The sequence below is a fragment of the Tauraco erythrolophus genome, chromosome 2 (genome assembly GCF_009769465.1).
Source record: "Tauraco erythrolophus isolate bTauEry1 chromosome 2, bTauEry1.pri, whole genome shotgun sequence".
Classification (NCBI taxonomy): domain Eukaryota; kingdom Metazoa; phylum Chordata; class Aves; order Musophagiformes; family Musophagidae; genus Tauraco; species Tauraco erythrolophus.
The window spans coordinates 69,499,093-69,514,109 of record NC_141466.1 but is presented as its reverse complement, the minus strand read 5'-3'; the positions used below and the strand labels follow the sequence as shown (position 1 = coordinate 69,514,109).

At 43.4% G+C, this 15,017-nt stretch overlaps 1 protein-coding gene across 3 annotated transcripts; it reads left to right on the top strand.

Moving 5' to 3' along the window:
* The first annotated feature begins 622 nt into the window (after positions 1-622).
* On the top strand, positions 623-14,731 carry LOC104373099 (L-threonine 3-dehydrogenase, mitochondrial). 3 transcript variants are annotated; one of them, XM_086624170.1, is made up of 9 exons: positions 623-641; positions 5,790-5,991; positions 6,351-6,393; positions 7,758-7,828; positions 9,451-9,600; positions 9,690-9,862; positions 10,684-10,774; positions 11,258-11,527; positions 11,765-14,731. In XM_086624170.1, the coding sequence occupies exons 2-9, from the start codon at positions 5,808-5,810 to the stop codon at positions 11,902-11,904; spliced, it is 1,122 nt and encodes a 373-aa protein (XP_086480296.1). In that variant the 5' UTR covers positions 623-641; positions 5,790-5,807; the 3' UTR covers positions 11,905-14,731. The 3 variants fall into 3 exon arrangements, with proteins under 3 accessions (XP_086480296.1, XP_086480291.1, XP_086480305.1); XM_086624165.1 differs by lacking the exon at positions 623-641 and adding an exon at positions 2,345-2,384; XM_086624179.1 differs by lacking the exon at positions 623-641 and adding an exon at positions 2,384-2,410.
* Positions 14,732-15,017: the final 286 nt, after the last annotated feature.

The following is a 15,017-nucleotide window of genomic DNA, read 5'->3' as shown; positions in this document are numbered from 1 at the left end:
TATCTTAATGAAACCGTGTCTTGACTTTCCACAGCCAGACAGGCTTTGTGACGTTATGACCTTGCAGCCCAACACGGAGGACGCTTTGCAGTTGGAAATGTTATTTTTGGCGGCGTTTGCAAACGGGTGACCCCGGGGCGGAGTGGAAATCTGCCTCCACAGCTCCCCTCACCTCACACCTCTTGGACTGGTGCAGGTCCTGAGCTCCTCGCCCAGCACTGTGTTGTCATATCGCCACTCGGCCGGTGACTTTCGACCTCACGTCTTGGCAGATCTCCCGTCCTCGTGCCTCCCCTGCGTCCCCGCGGTGCAGCCGAGCTGAGGGGTCGCTGCCTGCAGCATCCTGCTGCGCCCCGGCTCGCGGGATGGCCGCTCGGCCATGACGTCACGCCTGCGTGGCGTCGCTCTGACGTCACATCACACACACCCCCCCCACACACACACCCACACCCACCCACACACACACACCCACCCACACACACACACCCACCCCCACACACACACACACACACACACCCGCCCCCCAGCTCCTGCCCGGCAGGAGGTGACGCCCGGCCTCAGCCCCGCCTCCCCCCGCCGCCCCCCGGCCTCCGCGGGCGCGGCGCCGGGCAGCGCGGGAGGTGGCGGCGGCAGGTCGGCGGGTGAGCGGGGGGCCGCCCCGCGACCGGATGAATGAGGCGGGGGAGGGCGGCGGGAGCTGCTCCGGGACGGGACGGGACGGGACGGGACGGCCGCTCGCTGATGGGTCTTTGCGAGGGGCTCGGCGGCGTTCCGCCGTCACGCGTAACGAGCCGCGGAGGTGGCGCCGGTGTGTCACGGCCGTTTCGGCCGAGGTTCGCCAAGAGCTGCGTGCCGGAGGGAACGGCGCAGCCCGGCCGCCCTGCCCGGGCGCATCCGTCGTGCCAAGGGGACGCGGGGAGGGGCGCAGGGGCTCCTTACCCCGCTTTGGGGCTCTCCGAAGTGCCAACGGGGGACGTGTGTTGGCTTTGGTCTTCCCAGCTATCCTGGCTGCGTTACGCGTTGCTTGAGCTGGGAGCATCCTCTGGTTGTTGCAGCTTGAGCTCCGAAACGTGGTCATCCGATGGACTCTCCCGTTGGCAGCGCTTGGGTGCGAGGGAGTAAGGCTTTCCCGTGGGACAGGCAAGGTGGCATGTGCTTCTTCTTCTGCATGCCCAAGGTGGGCGGTATCTTTCCACTCGAGCTTTTCTTGATGCAGTGGGAGAAAACTAGAGGAGCTTTCCTTTCCCGTGGAACAGGCAGGTGGCATGTGCTTCGTCTTCTGCGTGCCCAAGGTGGGCGGTATCTTTCCACTCAAGCTTTTCTTGGTGCAGTTGGAGAAAACTAGAGGAGCTTTCCTGTGCATAAGCCTTTCTGAAGCAGAAACTGTGTGTTTTGGAGACAAGCGTGAGTTGAGAACGATAACTTGGGAGTTTAGTCCGTTGATGTGGACCATATGCCCAAGGCTGTTGGCCGTTTTGAAAGTACTGGTGGTTGGGAATCTGCAAGATCCCATGCCCTAAAGAGTATCGTAATTGTCTTTGAAAGTAGCAGTTCTGGACTTCTTTAATCAGCTTGGTGGAGGAGCGTCCTGTGGCATCTCAGCAGCTGTGCAGCCCCCAGAAATGCTGTGGGAGACTTAGGATTTGGTTTTGACCGACCTCTCCTCCCTCTTTCCCGTTTTCTTCAAAGCTTACTCTGTGGGATTTTTCCAGATCAAACCCATGAGTTTTTTATCTTTCTTATCACTGTAATGTTCTATTAATAACTAATGCATAAGAAACTGCTAGCTTCTATAAACATGCTTTTGTCTTCTAGATGAACAACAGGTGCTTGCTGCTTATACAGGGCTTTGGAAATCACGTAAAGGAACGGCAGCTGGCCCTGAACTTGCTAAATACCATTTTATGAACCTGTTTCTTTTTTCCTCTCTTTTCCCTCTTCCCCATGCTTTAATCTTCTTACAAAACTCAGAAATTTCCTGCTATTCAAGGGAGATTATTGCTTTACATTTGAACATGTGTTTGCTTCAAACTAATCCTTCGCACTGCAACCAATTATTTTAAAATCCGCCCTTCAGAGATGACTCTGGGTTGTGTGCTTCTGTGAGTTAAAGGAGCTGGTTGCACAGCTTCACAGTCCTCTCTGCCTATCGCAAAGCCGCAGACATTTCAAAATCAAACAAATGTGAACAAAGTGATATTCCTGCCTGCTGCTGCTCTCACGCACACACTTTTTTTTTTCCCTTTTTTTTTTTTTTTTTTTAAGGTGTGGGACAACTCCTACTTTCTGTCAGGTTTTGATTGGCTTTCAAAAGAGGCAGTGTCCTATAAATTGCCATCTCTGCTCTGCTTCTGTCTCTATCTCTGTCACCAGCTGAGGGACAGGTGAGTACAGAAGAGAGAGAATTCCAGTATGTATTGCTTAATCCTTGAAATTAGCATTGGGTGTTAATTTAAATTAGTGTGTGTGTGGGGGGAATAACTTCTGTGTTTCAGGAGAAAGCTTCCTCATTTTTCTTAATCTTGAGAACAAAAGGGTTAGTTTCCAGTATCAGTTTAGGTCAATGAGTAAAACCAGTGACAGGAAAAACTAGTCAAAAGGTAATACGGAGTATTGGGAGAGGTTGAAATATATATTTCTATATATATTTTTTCCAGTTCCTAACGGTATAGAAATATTCCTCTTTGGCAGAGTAAGAAAGAGAAACCTATCAAAAAATTCAGGTTTTTACGTCAGTTAAATTAATACTTTTTATGTTCAGAGCTGTTAATAACTTCTTGAAGTTGTTTAAAATGGAAAACTGATCTAGCAGAATGGGCCTTTCTGCCCAAGTTGCTCTTGCAAGGTAATCACTTTGTGTTGGGATTACCTTTGTCTCGTGGTTGGGTTGGGCATTTTTAAGGGGTGCTATTAATTTCTTCATGTATCTGTGTGCTTGCTGGCAACTTTTAGAACTTGATAGCTAGTTACACCAAATTTTTTCCCCCCTCGTATTTGAAATAGAAATACATGTCTCAGGTGAGATTTTTGCATGCAGCTGTGCTGCTCGGTGAGCTGGGGTTTTTTTCAGTGCCTGATATAAAAGTGTTTACTGTTCTTTTGAGTCAGCCTGGACTTGCAGGTAAATTCTCAGCTTAAGCCTGTGTGGTTTCACTCAACGTGCATTTAGGGTAACCAGTCCAGTTGGTGGGAAACCAATTTGATCCTCTCGTGGCATTTTTAGTAGCAACTAACTTTAGTTTGTTCTTTGTTTATAGAGCTCAAAATGCCTTTTGGGGTACTTTAAGGGGAAATTTTCTGCAACAGAGACCGGTGAGTCTCTCTCAGTGCTGTAAGAGTTATTATCCCATTCTGAAACAAGAAGTGATTTTATCATGGCTCTTTAAAGGGCTAACACTGCTCTTTAACACTCTTATGTTAGTTTCCCCGGGAAAAGCATATCTTAGGAGATTAAATTGTCTGCCTGCTGTCTTCTTCCTCTGCACACCTAACTAATTTTGCAGCTGTTGGCTAATTTCAAGTAATTCTGAGAGGGACTGAGTCTCAAAAATAGCAATAACATGTCTGTTTGGTGAAAGTGGACTTACAGAGAAGGGAAATCTCCTTAATGCCTTGGCTGAGTGTCAGAGAGTGGTTGAGGTTGGAGGGGACCTCTAGAGGTCACCTGGTCCAACCCCCCTGCTCAAGCAGGGCCACTCAGAGACAGTTGTCCAGGATTGTGTCTAGATGGCTTTTGAATATCTCCAAGGATGGAGACTTCACAACTTCTCTGGGCAACCTGTGCCAGTGCTCGGTCACCCTCACAGTAAAAAAGTGTTTCCTGCAGTTCGGAGGGAACCTCCTGTGTTTCATTGTGTGGCCATGGCCTCTGGTCATGGCACTGGGCACTACTGAAAAGAGCCTGTCTCCATTCTCTTTGCACCCTCCCTTCAGGAATTTATATACATGGATAATATCCCTCCAGAGCCTTCTCTTCTCCGGACTGACCAGTCCCAGTTCTCTCAGCCTTTCCCCATAAGAGAGTTGTTCCAGTCCCTTCATCATCTTTGTGGCCCATCAGCAACATAAACTGAATATAAGCTGAATTGTGCTAATCAACGCTAGAGACTCAAGATACGAGGAAATTGTCATAACCTCTTAGAGAGCAATTAGTTACCTCTGAGACTGAGCCCTCAGGAAATGGGGCTTCTTCACTCTCAGTGCTCAAGGAATAGCTGGTTTGCTCTGGTTTTGTAGGTGAAGTTAGATATAGGTATATAGGGTTGGTGTATAACAAGGAGTTGCAAGAGATTTGCACAAAGCCTGGAGAAGACGGAACGATGGCTTCTGTAGCACTGTGACAGGAGAGATACAGCTTCAATAGACTGAGGCTATAATCAGGGAGACTGATCCCTGTAATGGATTTGCGGCCGTGAGGTGCAGCGGAGGCTTGGCTAATTCATCAGGATACTAATTGGCCATGCTTCTCAAGGCAATAAACAAGTGAGCAAACAAGGTGGTGGTGGGGGAAGATGCATCTCACAACAAGTCTTTGATCGATTTTAATATGCAAATATAATTTTTAATAACGCACTTTTTTGGGGGGAAGTATTATATTAAGCATGTGATAGGTAGTTTAGCAGGTCTTCTGTATTTAAATAGCAAGACTCCTTGAAGTATCAGAAAATTCTGAGCTTTATGTGTTGCTGTAAGTGAAAGGAACACCCACATTAATTTGTTTGCTATTCTATGCATATTAGAATTTTCAGTGCTGAAATTCATCTGCAGCGGTTAACTGCCGTCATTTCTCGTTGTGGCCTTCCTTCACCCTGACTCTCTTCTTTATAATATATGCAACAAGAACACTTACGAGAAAGGAATTGACAGGATGATCTCAAGCAAGCTAGCTTTAAAGATGTTGTCATCTGAGAATTTACTCATTCTGTCCCTTTGGGAAAGAGAGTTAAGAGTTGTTTGAAGGGGGATAAGAAAGAATTTAAGTGACTGCCTCCTCTTAAGAGTTGTATTTGAAGAAGTAAACTGGAACCTCAGAAAAGACCAGTTGTGAACACATGTGCCATTTATTTGGGGTACATTCTTCTCCATTTCCTTCCCCAGTACAAAAGATTTGGAGAGAAAAAAAAAACAAATTTGCATGTAGCTCAGGGTAATTTAGGGATATTTTTTGCAGAGTGTTACTATGAGCGAATCATGTCTGTTTTTATGAAGTGATTAGGACATTTTCATGAGTCCTGGGTAAATACTGCTTCTCCTTTGTTCGCTTCCCAGATACTGCCCATCATGCGTATTAAGCCTGAGCGAAGCAGTGCTCTTTAAAGTGATTTACTGCTGCCTCTGTTGGCTTAGCAGAATCTTGCTGATGCAATACTAAGAAGGTTGGCTCATTTGTGTCAGTCTACAAAACTTTCACTGAAAAGTACCTTCAGTGAAGCTGTGTAATCGTAGCAGCTAATCTTGTTGAATTCCATATTTGTTGTCTTTTGTGCTTGAAATCGTGGTTTCTAGTGACTTGTAAAAAGGCTTAAACTTGAACTATATTCTCACTGTTCGTTAGACTGGACTCTGCACTGAGGCTGTGGATATTTTCTTGAGCTCACTCTGCCAAATACATTACCTCTATTCATGTTACTTCTCAGGCTGCTTCTAGTACACGTGGCTCTCAGCACGTCAGCTGGGACTTGGATTATATCAAACTTCTCTTAAACCCTTCAGAGTTTTCTAAGGGAGTGTTTAAAATGTTTAATATGGTTGAGTCATTTGTGACTAGCGTTTTTCTCTTCTTCTTTCAGCATATTTGAAGGAGGAAGATGCCGATTGTCAAAAACGTGAGCAGAGCTGTCAGCCAGCTGCTACAGAGCTCTGGTTGTGGATGTGGGATTTCCATCGTGCCTGTTCGATGCATTGGAGTCTCACCCCGGCAGGTGGCCTCCGATGCTAGCTTTCATTCCATTTCTTTTTCCGAGTCTGATCATCCTCGGGTGCTAATTACAGGTCAGCATTCCTGTCATAACTGTATTCCTGCTCCAGCTTCTCTGTCGAATCCCCCACTCCCCTCCTCCCTCCCTGGTGAGCAAAATACTGGAAGCAAAAATGCTCAAACTATTCTGGAATTTTGATGATCTTTCCCGTAAGGTGATAAGATCAGAGTCCTGTGTCAACTTTCCTACCATTTTTGTTTCAGAAATCTACTTAAACCAGTTCATTGGGTTTTCCTGGAGAAAAATACAAAAGCTTTCTGACTCACTGAGAAAAATAGTATGCATTTCTGATGTGATACATACAATAATGGACCTTTGTATTTTGATACCACTTTTTCTCTGATTTTTGTCTTTTATGTGTTGGCTTTTTAGGTGGTCTTGGCCAACTTGGAGTGGGACTTGCTAAGCTTCTGAGGTATGTTATGATTCTCTGCCTTGCTTCTAGTGAGGAATTCAAGCTTTAGCCATCAGTCCTAGAAGCAAGAATTTTCTGGGAAGTTGTTTATAAAAGAATCTTAGTGATGATTGCAGGTTCTTTTTTGCCTCTCTTTACATTTTCACCATCTTTTTATTTTTTACTCCTGTACTTGGTTTAGGTTCGCTGACGTACTTTCTGTGTGTACATGGGTCACAATTCCCAGAATAACATAATTTTGTCTAAGAAACTAGCCACTGAGTTCAGTTTGCTTCCATTTAAATGGAAGTATTCAGAATCTGAATCCTCAGAGGGTAGTCGGTTTTCCTTTTCTCTTCTTTAATCTAGCTGGATAAGGCTGGATTTGAGTGCTCAGTAGAGAGACAAAGGCTGGGATTTTATGCAGGTACTACAGGAGAGAAAAAAGTGCAAATATCCACTTGAAAAAATACATAGGCCTTTGCTAACTAGCCAGCTGTTGGACTTTGCAACTGATGGCTTTTATCTCTCAGAGAATTTCAGTTAAGTAACTTCAGGAATAAGGTGCCCTATTTAGTAAAGTACAAACAAAATAAAGATTAGGATACAAGATACTGAAATTTTTGTGATTTGGTGAAAGATGAACTGATGCAGCAAAAGTTGCTTCTGGCTCTTTCTGTTCCCCTGCTTCACATACATGCTTACCTTATCCTTTCATGGTGTCTTTTCAAGAAATGTAAACCACAGCTCTCCCTCATCCATATCGTTTTCCATATCCACGCTTACTCAGCTCCACAGTATCGTTTGCAGATGAACTCAGAAGTGAGCAAACTCACTGCATTGAACACTGTGTTGCTGTTCGAATGTTTCCTACCGTTCCTATGATATATTTAAAAATCATTCAAATAATGAAATGCTGGAATGTACTCCAATGCCATCAGACTTGCTCTCTGCCACAGCCCTGTGCTGATTAGAAAAGCACAAGGCAGAGATTACTCAATAGTATTTACTTTGCTGATACAAAAGCAGCTGCAGTGACAGCATGCCTGGTGGCTTTTTGTTGTCTGTGGGGAAGCAGATTGTCTCTGGATAAAGTTTTCAGCAGGAAGAGAGTAGGAAGGTCTTTCTATTCAACATATTTTCATTTTCTGAAAGATTTCTCTATCCTTATGCAGTCTTTCACTGCTACTAGAAGTAGTTTATGAGTTTTCTAAGATGCTATATTGACTTTTTTTAGAGTGGATTTTTTAGTACAATAGCTGATTTCATTTCAGAAATTATTGTTCTTCTGATAATGCTCCTGCAAAACAAAATAGCAGCATAGAAACTTATAAATTATCTCAAAGACTGCGGACTCACTGTACCATGTGGGTATTTTTACACAGGAAGCGTTTTGGAAAGAGCAACGTGATCTTGTCTGACATCAGAAAGCCTGCGGATAGTGTTTTTTATAGTGGTAAGTGACTGGAGAAGTGTATGGAAAAAAAAAATCTTTACCTCTCATGTTGATAGACTGATTACCAAAGTTTAAATAAGTGGATTAAACTAAACAAGTTGCTGTTTGCAATTTCTGGATAATCAGAGGATTGTAGAATGGTTTGGGTTGGAAGGGACCTTAAAGATCATCTAGTTCCAACCCCCCTGCCACTGGCAGGGACACCTTCCACTACACCAGGTTGCTCAAAGTCTCATCCAACCTGGCCTTGAACACTTCCAGTGATGGGGCATCCTCAACTTCTCAGGGCAACCTGTTCCAGGGTCTCACCACCCTCAGAGAGAGGAATTTCCTCCTTATCTCTAATTTAAATTTCCCCTCTTTCAATTTAAAGCCATTCCTCCTTATATCACTACACACCCTTGTAAAGAGTCCCTCTCCAGCTTTCTTGTAGCCCCTTTAGGTACTGGAAGGCTGCTAGAAGGTCTCCCTGGAGCCTTCTCTTCTTCAGGCTGAACAACCCCAACTCTTTCAGCCTATCTCCATAGCAGACGTGCTCCAGCCCTGGGATCATCTTTGTGGTCCTCATTTGGACCTGCTCCAACAGCTCCATGTCCTTCTTGTGTTGGGGACCCCAGAGCTGAACGCAGTACTGCATATGGGGTCACGAGAGCAAAGTAGAGGGGAGAATCCCCTCCCTCGACCTGATGGCCATGCTGCTTTGGATGCAGCCCAGGACACAGTTGACTTTCTGGGCTGCCAGTGCGCATTGCCGGCTCCTGTTGAGTTTCTCATCCACCAGCACTCCCAAGTCCTTCTCCTCAGGTCTGCCCTCAATGCATTCTCCACCCAGCCTGTACTTGTGCTTGGGATTGCCCTGACCCGTGTGCAGGACCTTGCACTTGGCCTTGTTGAACTGTGTGAAGTTTGCACAGGCCCACCTCTCCAGCCTGTCAAGGTCCCTCTGGATGGCATCCCTTCCTTCCAGTGTGTTGACCACACCACACAGCTCGGTCATGCCTTCCTGCTTTGAAATCTTACCAAGTCATTGATTTCTTCTGTCTATTGCTCCTTTTTTCTAAATATTTTTCTTTGCATTTTTTCACTGTTGCTTTGCCACTTTGTTGACCAGAATAACTCCTTGGGTCAAATTGAGCTTGGTTGTTGTGCTCCTGCTGTAAAAAGAGATGCATTTGTTCTTTTGGAGGGAACAAGTCGGAAATTTTGTCCTTGTTTTTCCATGCTCAGGCAATTTTGATGTTAATGTGGATGTAGAGTCGATTTTTTGAATTATTTTATTTTCATTAGGAATTTGCATAAGTTTTTCTTCGTCATTACCGTTTAGTGATGTATGTAGATATTTGAATAGTGTACACTAGATGTTCCCTGTTTTCTTGCTGTTGACTGGATAAACCAGAAGTTCTTGCATCAGTCTGTTGTTGAGCTAAAGGCAGCGGTTTCCCTTCATGTCTCCTGCTTGTTTACTAATTTATTGATCGCTGCTGTTAGACGTGTGTTCTGCTGTGCAGTCAGATCCTGAATAGAGGTATGGTCGAGAAGCAGCAATTTGAGCTTCATGTAGAACTTTTCTTTGCATCCATTCTTTTTGGTAATCGATTTCCTACTGGTTCCATTTCTTCCAGGTCCTTTTATTTACGCGGATATCTTGGATTACAAGAATTTACGTGAGATAGTGGTGAACAACCGGATAACTTGGCTGTTCCACTATAGCGCTTTGCTCAGTGCCGTTGGAGAGGCAAACGTCCCTTTGGCCAGGGCTGTCAATATTACCGGTATGTGACAAGGGTTTCAAGTTCATGACTCCTACAGAGGCTTGAGAAAGTACAGTGTATGTTCTGATAAATCCTGTTGTTTGTTCCAGGTTTACACAACGTTCTGGATATTGCAGCTGAGCATAATTTGAGACTCTTTGTTCCAAGCACTATTGGAGCCTTTGGACCCACCTCTCCTCGAGATCCAACTCCTGATCTCTGCATTCAGAGACCACGAACAATCTATGGAGTCTCCAAAGTTCATGCTGAGCTCATGGGAGAAGTGAGAATTTTTTATTTTACTTATTTCATGAAAGTTCTTGTCAAACTTCATTGCTTTTGTAAGATTACTCACTGCAGTGTCTCTTCCCCATTCTTTCCTTCCATCAGACTTTAGTGCTTATTAGTAGTCTGAGGCAGCTCTTAAGGACAAATATCTTTTGAGTTTTTTTGGAAAAAGTACAAAGGATTGGAAGCTGGCAAACATCTGACTTTCAATATAATTTCTTTCCCTGGTTCTTTTGACTTTGGCCCCTCTGCCTCATCTGCCAATATGAATGGCATTGCATAAATGGCAGTGTACAAACCCTTGCGAAAGTGTGGTAGACAATGGTGACTTTTGCCCCCTCTCTCCCAAAAGATGGCTCTGAAGTCAAAGCTGTGGGAGTCTGTACATGCACAACTTCTCTTTTGGCTTTGTAGGTTTTTTTGAAACGTAACATTGTTAAAGCTGGTATTTTTACATACAGTTTCCTCAGACTTCAAATTTATAAAGGGCAGTGGCGGGTCTGAAGCCTGTATTAACCTGAAATGTCTCACAAACTTAGAAATTTTCAGTTTCTGAACACCAGAGCTAGACCCTACATTAGGAGCCAATCCGTATCAAGAATCTGTATCTATTGATGTGGATGAAAACTAGAAAAGGGCAAGCAGAGAACTCAGCTATCTGGCAAAGAATGGAGACTGTTCAGTAGCTCCTTCTCTCATCCCTGTCAGGGGATGGTTACAGAATGAAGATTCATCCTGTGGCAGATTTTTCCTATGAAATCAGAGCTGTGTGGCCTAGTCTTGATGTGTAAAGCTATTTATCTTCTCCCTCTGTAGTACTACCATTACCGGTATGGCCTAGACTTCCGCTGCCTGAGGTATCCGGGAATTATATCTGCTGACTCTCAGCCTGGTGGAGGAACAACCGGTAAGTGACTTGTGCGTATTGCTCAATATTTCAGGCAAGAACATCAAAAACACAAGCCAATACAGTAATTTTTAATGTGTTTGTAGAAATTTAATCTGTGATTATACACAGCATCAGTGTAGAGATGCTGTTTCAACAGTGTTAGAATGATACTTCTGTCCACTCCAGCCTAGGGCATAATTTTGTAGCCTTTACTTTTAAACAGTATCTGAGCTATCTTGGATTAATTACACTCATCAAGACCATTTCCTTTAAAAATATTTTAAACTCTGTTGTCTTCTTGCTGCAATGTGCAAGTGCTAGAATAGCTTCAGGATATTTTGGGGTGACTTCTTTACACTCCTGCTGTACAGTGTAATTCATACACCGTTCTGGTGCTAGATTTTAGGAGACTTCGGGGGTGGTTTGAGGATTGTAGACTGTCATGAAGTGAAAAAAGAATTGAGGCAGATAAGTACACATATCCACTGTTCTTTTCTACAGATTATGCTGTCCAGATTTTCCATGATGCCATAAAGACCGGCAAATTTCAATGCAACCTAAAGCCAGACTCTCGTCTCCCTATGATGTATATTGATGACTGTCTGAAAGCGACTCTAGAGGTCATGGAGGCCCCCGCAGAGGCACTGAGCATGAGGACGTACAACATCAGTGCCATGAGCTTCACACCCGAAGAGCTGGTGCAAGAGGTGCAGAAGCACATTCCTGAGCTCCAGGTGACCTACAACGTGGATGAAATCAGGCAGGCCATAGGTTAGTACCAGCTTCTTTGGCAGTGGATAAGGAAAAATGTTTTGACTGCTATACGTTAAGGGCAAAACAAAGTTTATTTTCTCTTAAGCACTTCCAAATTTCTCCTGTACAATTCAAGTCTTACAGTCTGAAATTTAGCTTTAGTAGTTCAAATGTCCAGTGATGATACATCTTAAAGTTTTAAAGAAATTTTTCTTAAACCTCATGCTCCGTGTTTCTTCTTTCTTCTCACTGCAGCTGACAGCTGGCCGATGAACTTTGATGACAGGAACGCCCGGAGGGATTGGGGTTGGAAACATGATTATGATCTCCCTGAGCTGGTGACTACGATGTTCAGCTTCCTTGGGTCTGACTCCAGGATTGCTCAAGCTAACTGAAATAGTTTGTAAGATGTTTCTAGATTTCCACAGAGGACCAGGAAGAAATGGCTGAATTAGTTTATAATTTTCTGAGTCTTAGAGCATGTCAGTTACTAATTTTTGTAAGTAGCAGTAGAGTTGGGCAGAAACATACTGTAGCTGGAATATACTGTTAGATAAACAACATCGTTTGGTACTGTCTGCAAACACAGCACTGGTGACAAACACAGAATTCTTGAACTTTCCCACTTAAAAAGCTGGGGGAAAAAAAAAAAAAGCACTTATTCTTGGCTGGTGACTCTCCAATCTTTCCTGCTGCCTGCCTCTTCTTTGGCAAACAACATGGGGCAACATTGTCAAACCTGGTGTTTCAGACATATCCCACAAAGTTAATGATAGTTTTTTCATGTTCCTGGTGGAGGATATTAGGTCACAGTAAGATACGATCCTTTCTACTCTTTGCTTACAAAAGAGAAACCAGAAGAGCTATTTCATGTTTCCAAATTGCAGGGGTCCTTGCAATTCTAGTTTGAAATCAAACTTTGGTTGATAGTTCCTATTTTTATATATATATATATTTATAGTGCTGTATAAACATAGACTTTTCTATACATAGGGCATACAAAGTAGCGTTATTCTTATAATGCTTACAAATGTGCAGGGGAATAGGACTTGAATTCTCATTATGCTTTAAAAAAACAGGCTTTACAAGCTGAGCTTTGTCCTGTTCTTTGACAATGCTGCTGCCTTCAGTTTAACCTCGGAGGTAGATCTGAAATCTGAAGAGCTGTTATGTGTTTGTGAATCTGGGGCATATTTCAAGAAGGCAATGCCCAAATGTGGGTTTATTGTTAATTAGCACTGCTTTTGGTTATCCCAGTTGTTTGCCATGCTGTCCCGATGACATATTGCCTGGACCCAATTTTAAAGGTGGGCTGATGATAGAATCTTACAGTAGAGTCAAGTTAGCCTTTGAAATCTGTTCATGTTCATTACGTTTTCCATGTGCACTGTAAGTGTGTTTGTAGATGCTATTTATGTGTAACTGTCACACGCTTTTATTCTTCAGAGAGAAATCCAGGAGGTGAAATCATCTTCTAGCTACATTTAAGGGCTGTTCTGCTTATTGAGTTTCATGCACAGGAGATTCTGGGATTAACAAGGGAGTCTTAGCAGATGCATGCCAGGAAGATACATCTATTCAAAAGCTGCTTAGGAGACTTTGAGAAATGACAAACCGGAGAGAGAGAGAGAGGAAAGCTGCTTTAGGTAAAATATCAGTTTCCATGGATCTGAATCTGAGCCATCAGCTACTCTAGCAATAGCATGACCTGAGAAACAGCATCTGGAAACTTTTGATGTTATTATTCTTTCAGAGAAAAGTTACCTTTCGTTTTCAAAATGACTGGAAATTTCCTATATGAAGTTCTCCATTTTTTTTGGTCTTTTATAGTCCAATAGTGCGTGTAGGTAAACATGTTCAAGTATTTTTGCCTACAACTTGTTTGCTGTATTCCCCGTGACGATGCTTTGGCAGTTGCCAGTCTGTTCCGCTCTCTGTGACCCTGCAGTGTTTCCTCAGTAAGTGGATAACTGGCATGACCAGATTTCTGTCCCTTTGTGAAGGAGTCTACGTGCTGCAAGGAATATGTTTTCTCATGAAAGTAACCTTCAAATGAAGATTTTTGTGGTGAAACCCAGTTATTTTAAACATTTGTTAAAGTCTTATCTCTTGGCGTTGTGTGTATCTTACTGTTTCATCTGTTGGCAGAGTACGTGTTTCTCAGTTATTTGAGCTCAAAAACCTCTAAGGTTGTGGCCTGTTGTTGAAACACTTTTTAAAATATTGTTTACGTTTCTAAAAAGGCAAACTTTGGCTGCTGTTGTAACTACCGCATTGTTCAAGGGTAATATTTGGCCCAATGGGCCAGTGAAGTTGGCCCTCCATTCACACCCTCCAAGGAGAGACTGGCTCAGGTTTTGTCCTCTGCCCTGCCAAAACAGGACTGTCTCCTGGTACACTGTTACACTGAGCCGTCAGATGAAGGCTTCTTTAATAGGAGCTGAAATGTCTCCTCCATTCCAGTCTCTCGTAATTCAGACCCTGGGGACTCCTCTTTGCCTCCATTCCACGAGGTGTGGAAAATAAAGAGTTGTTGATGGGTCTTGCTCTGTTTCTTTGCTTCATTCAAAATCGTGGGGTCTACTCCTCTCACCCTTGTTCAGAGTTCCAGTTAACACAAGAGCGAAGAGCAAGAATGATCTTTCTTCTGAAACACACTGTCCTTGGTTGTGGCATTGCTCAAAAGCTTTGGATAAGGTGTTGCAGCAAAAGTGACATTCAAACCTATGGCATTTTGAACAAAAGTTGGGGTTTTGGGGTGTTTTTTTTGTTCTTTTTCCTGCCTGAAGTTGCTGACTTCCTTTAGGAGCAGCCATTTAGGAAACTTCTATTTTGCAAAATCTGAAATAAACCGTATTTCAATAGAGAGTCGTTTGGAGGTAACAAGTGGTGATAGTCAAGGAATGTGCTTAGAGATGTCTATATGGTCCAAGTCCTGTTTGAAATTATGGTGTTCAATCTTTGGCCAGTGATGCATGTATTTTTTTCCGTATCTTCTCCATTAACTTCTGTTGTAACTATGTTACACTATTTTTGGTATTAAAATGATGTGATACGAAATGTCTAACGTTTGCTACCAGTTCAAAGTTTGACTTCTGGGCAGAGAGTTCTGCCATGACATTTGAGCATTGTAGCTGTTAAATTACCTATTCAGGAAAAAAAAAAAGTTGTTAAGAGTATTTTTTCAAATATTGTCAGTTGTGAATGATGCCGCCTTTAATAAAAGCCTATGCAGATGTATCTTTGTTTTGTCATCCTTGTTTAGAGCACAGGAGAGTGGTGATGAAGGATGCTGGATAGTGCTGAAGCCTTTTCTTCAGCCACAGGGGTGATGCATGGTTTGAGGCACAAAGACACAGCCCCCCCCAGTCTGTGCAGTGACTCTCAAATATTTGTATGTATGTTTTAACTTTCTGCTGATTATTCCAGTTGCTCTGTATATCGGACAGCCGCTCACAGGCAGATGCAGGATGGTTATCCTTTAATCTTCAGCGAGCCGCTGGGCAGG

Coding starts and splice junctions, on each gene's coding strand:
- LOC104373099 (XM_086624170.1), top strand. CDS start 5,808: ATGCCGATTGTCAAAAACGTGAGCAGAGCTGTCAGCCAGCTGCTACAG. Junction 5,992..6,350: donor TCCTCGGGTGCTAATTACAG/GTCAGCATTCCT, acceptor TTGGCTTTTTAG/GTGGTCTTGGCCAACTTGGA. Junction 9,863..10,683: donor ATGCTGAGCTCATGGGAGAA/GTGAGAATTTTT, acceptor CTCCCTCTGTAG/TACTACCATTACCGGTATGG.